Raw genomic sequence first — 2,857 nt, 5'->3', positions numbered from 1 at the left:
AGCAAATTTGTGTGTGAAGTGGTGCAGACTTCTTGTGGGCAAAAAGCCCCGAAAAGGGTTGAAAAAAAGCCCCAAAACGCATGCAAAGAAAAGGGGAAGAAAGGGAAATGCATGCGGGAGAAAAAGGAGAAAAAAAGAATAAAAATAAAAGGAGAAACGCGGAAATGAAGGGGCGGAGGCGGGGGCTGGGGTGTACGTACACCTTGGCGACGGCGAAGTAGCGCTTTTTCAAATCTGTGATTTTCATTTTATTATTTTCCTTAAATCTGTCGGCAATTACAAACCAGCGAAGTTCGTAGACTTCGCAGAGCTGCCACAGTTCCAGAGTTGCTTCGAAACTCCACTCCGGGTCCAAGTCCTGCAGCAGCAAATTCACTTTTCATTTTCTCTTTCCTCATTTTTCATTCTTTTTTTAATTATTTTTAATTAAAACTATTTAATTATGAATTTAATACTGCTTGGCAAAGAAAACGGGAGAAACTGCAGCGCAGACGGCCCCGATTGCACCACCTGCTGCCGCCGCTGCTGCTGCTGCTGCTGCTGCTGCTGCTGCTGCTGCTGCTGCTGCTGGTTCTTACCGCAAGTAACTTGTCGTAGAGGGCCTTGGTGAGAGGGGGGTGGCGAATTTTGACGTGGAATTTGGCATAATTAAATTCTGCGTCTTCGTCGACTTGGAAGTACTTGAGGCGGTCGTTCAGCTCCATTTGCTGCTGCTGCTGCAGCTGCTGCTGCAGCTGCTGCTGCTGCTGCTGCAGCTGCTGCTCCTGCGCCTCCGTCACCCGCTGCCAACGCACCAAACGCAAACCCTCGCCTTCCCTCGCCTTATTTTGAAAAGCGCAGAGCCGCCACCTGGAGGTGCAGCGGGCTCTCCTGCTGCTGCTGCTTCCCTGAGCAAACAGCAGCAGCAGCAGCAGCAGCAGCAGCTGCAAGGCAGCCGCTGCAACACGAGCGAAAGCGGCAGCAGCAAACGCGCGAAAAGCCGGCAACGGCGGCACACGAAGAGGCTGCAGCGGGGAGAAAGCAGCGGCAAATGATGCACCAGCAACAGATGCAGCAGCATCAAATGCGACAGCAGCAGAAGCAGCAGCAGCAGCAGCAGCAGGTGACAAACCGCATTGCTGCCGGGTGGGGTGCGGAAGGCGGCGGGCAAAGACACGAGGGGCGCAACAGCAGATGGGCCCTTCTTCTTGCCACGTTGCTGCAGCAGCAGCAGCAGAAGTAGCAGCAGCAGCAGCAGCAGCAGCAGCACAAGCAACAAAGACCTGTTTTGCTGCTGCAGCAAGCCGGAAAAGAAGCGACGAAAGCGAAACAGCAAAAAGAACTTGGAGCTAAAAAGTGACTACTTGGGGTGTACAGACACTGCGAACTGTCCTCTCAATTTAAAAAGAGATACTACGTTACTTATTTCTTTTGCTGCTGCTGCTGCTGCTGTTGCTGCTTTTAATTGTTTCTTCTTTTGCTGCTAGGCCCGTTTTGTTTTGCTGCTGCACTCACCGGCTGCCCCAGGCCAATTGCTGCTGCTGTTTGCCGCGGGGGGGGCCCGCCGCTCATGCCGAGCATATCCCGCATCAAATCCATTGCTGCTGCTGCTGCTGCTGCTGCTTCTGCTTCTGCTGCTGCTGCTGCTGCTCTTGCTGCGGAGAGGTTTTGCCCCGGCAGCTACGCAGTGGATGCTACCTCTGTGGCTGGTGCTGCTGCTGCCACAGCAGCAGCAGCACCATGCAGGAGGCGCAGCCGCCTCCGTTGCTGCTGCTGCTGCTGCTGCTGGCTGGCACTTCAAGCTCTGTTCCTGCTTCCTTCCTGCCACGGGGCAACTGCTGCTGCTGCTGCTGCTGCTGTTTTCCTCAAAGCAGCTGCGGCTGCTGCTGTTGCTGTTGCTTTTGCTGCTCCGGCTTTGAAAGAAGCTTTCGTTGCATTGGGTTTACGCAGGCCTGCTGCAAGGGCGCTGCTGCTGCTGCAGTTGCTTCTGCTGCAGCCTACGCGGTTGTCTTTGTCGCTGTTGCTTTCCTGGGTTCGGTTCTGCTGCTGCTGCTGCTGCTGCTGCTGCTGCTCCCTTTGCTGCTGCTGCTGCCGACAGAGTGAGGCTTCGAGAGGTTCCCGCTGGCTCCCGCGCGCAGCAGCTGCCTACACTCCCGCCAGCTGCAGCAAAAGCTCTTTTCTCTCCATTGTTGCATTTAAATGAAATTAATTTTCAAAAATAAACTCAAAGTTCGCAGCAACGCGAAAATCAGTGGCTCAATACAAGCTTTTCCGCTGCCCGCCTCCGCATGCAGCCAATTCCCGCTGGCTTTCAGCCTCCCTTTCGCTCCAATCTTGTTTGAATTTAATTTTTAGTTTATTTTTAGTTTATTAATAAATATAATTCATTTTAGCTGCAAATTCAAAGAAATTCCTCTACGTTATGCTGCTGCTGCAGCCCCCGCGCCGCCTGTGCAGACTGCCTGTCTTTGGTCGAGCCACAGCAGCTCCATACAGCTTGCAGAATAGTTATTTTAATTTTAAATTTGATTTAGTATTTTATTTTTATTTTATTTTAGCTTTTAGATGAAGTATTTACTTTGTTTCCAGCTTCTTCCCCCGAACAGCGAGGCCCCTCTTGAACTGCAATTCAACTTTGCAGCTTTCTGCATTTGCATGCAGCGATCTCGCTTTGCCAGCAGCAAAATAAATCCAAAAGACTTTTGCTGCAGCAATTCTTTTTATGCTGCAGCAAAACTAATTTGCATTTGAGGCATTTCTTTGTATGCTGCAGCAAAACTAATTTGCACTAGAGGCGCTTCTTTGTGTTCTGCAGCAAAACTAATTTGAAGCAAGTGCCCAGCAAGTAGTTTGCAGTTGCTGCAGCAAAGTTTTGCTG

The 2,857-nt window shown here is 51.3% G+C and overlaps 1 protein-coding gene across 1 annotated transcript; it reads right to left on the bottom strand.

The window, feature by feature from the left end:
* Nucleotides 1-202: 202 nt before the first annotated feature.
* On the bottom strand, nucleotides 203-1,578 carry ETH_00028120 (uncharacterized protein; the record flags this gene model as incomplete). The annotated part of the gene is made up of 4 exons (XM_013380380.1): nucleotides 203-358; nucleotides 579-887; nucleotides 1,112-1,198; nucleotides 1,495-1,578. Coding segments are annotated over 4 exons (636 nt in total), but the record flags the coding sequence as incomplete, so codon positions are not given.
* Nucleotides 1,579-2,857: the final 1,279 nt, after the last annotated feature.

This window comes from Eimeria tenella, genomic scaffold, assembly GCF_000499545.2.
Source record: "Eimeria tenella Houghton genomic scaffold, Eth_scaff568, whole genome shotgun sequence".
Lineage (NCBI taxonomy): Eukaryota > Apicomplexa > Conoidasida > Eucoccidiorida > Eimeriidae > Eimeria > Eimeria tenella.
The sequence above is the reverse complement of the archived record's forward strand: the minus strand, read 5'-3'. Positions and strand labels throughout refer to the sequence as shown.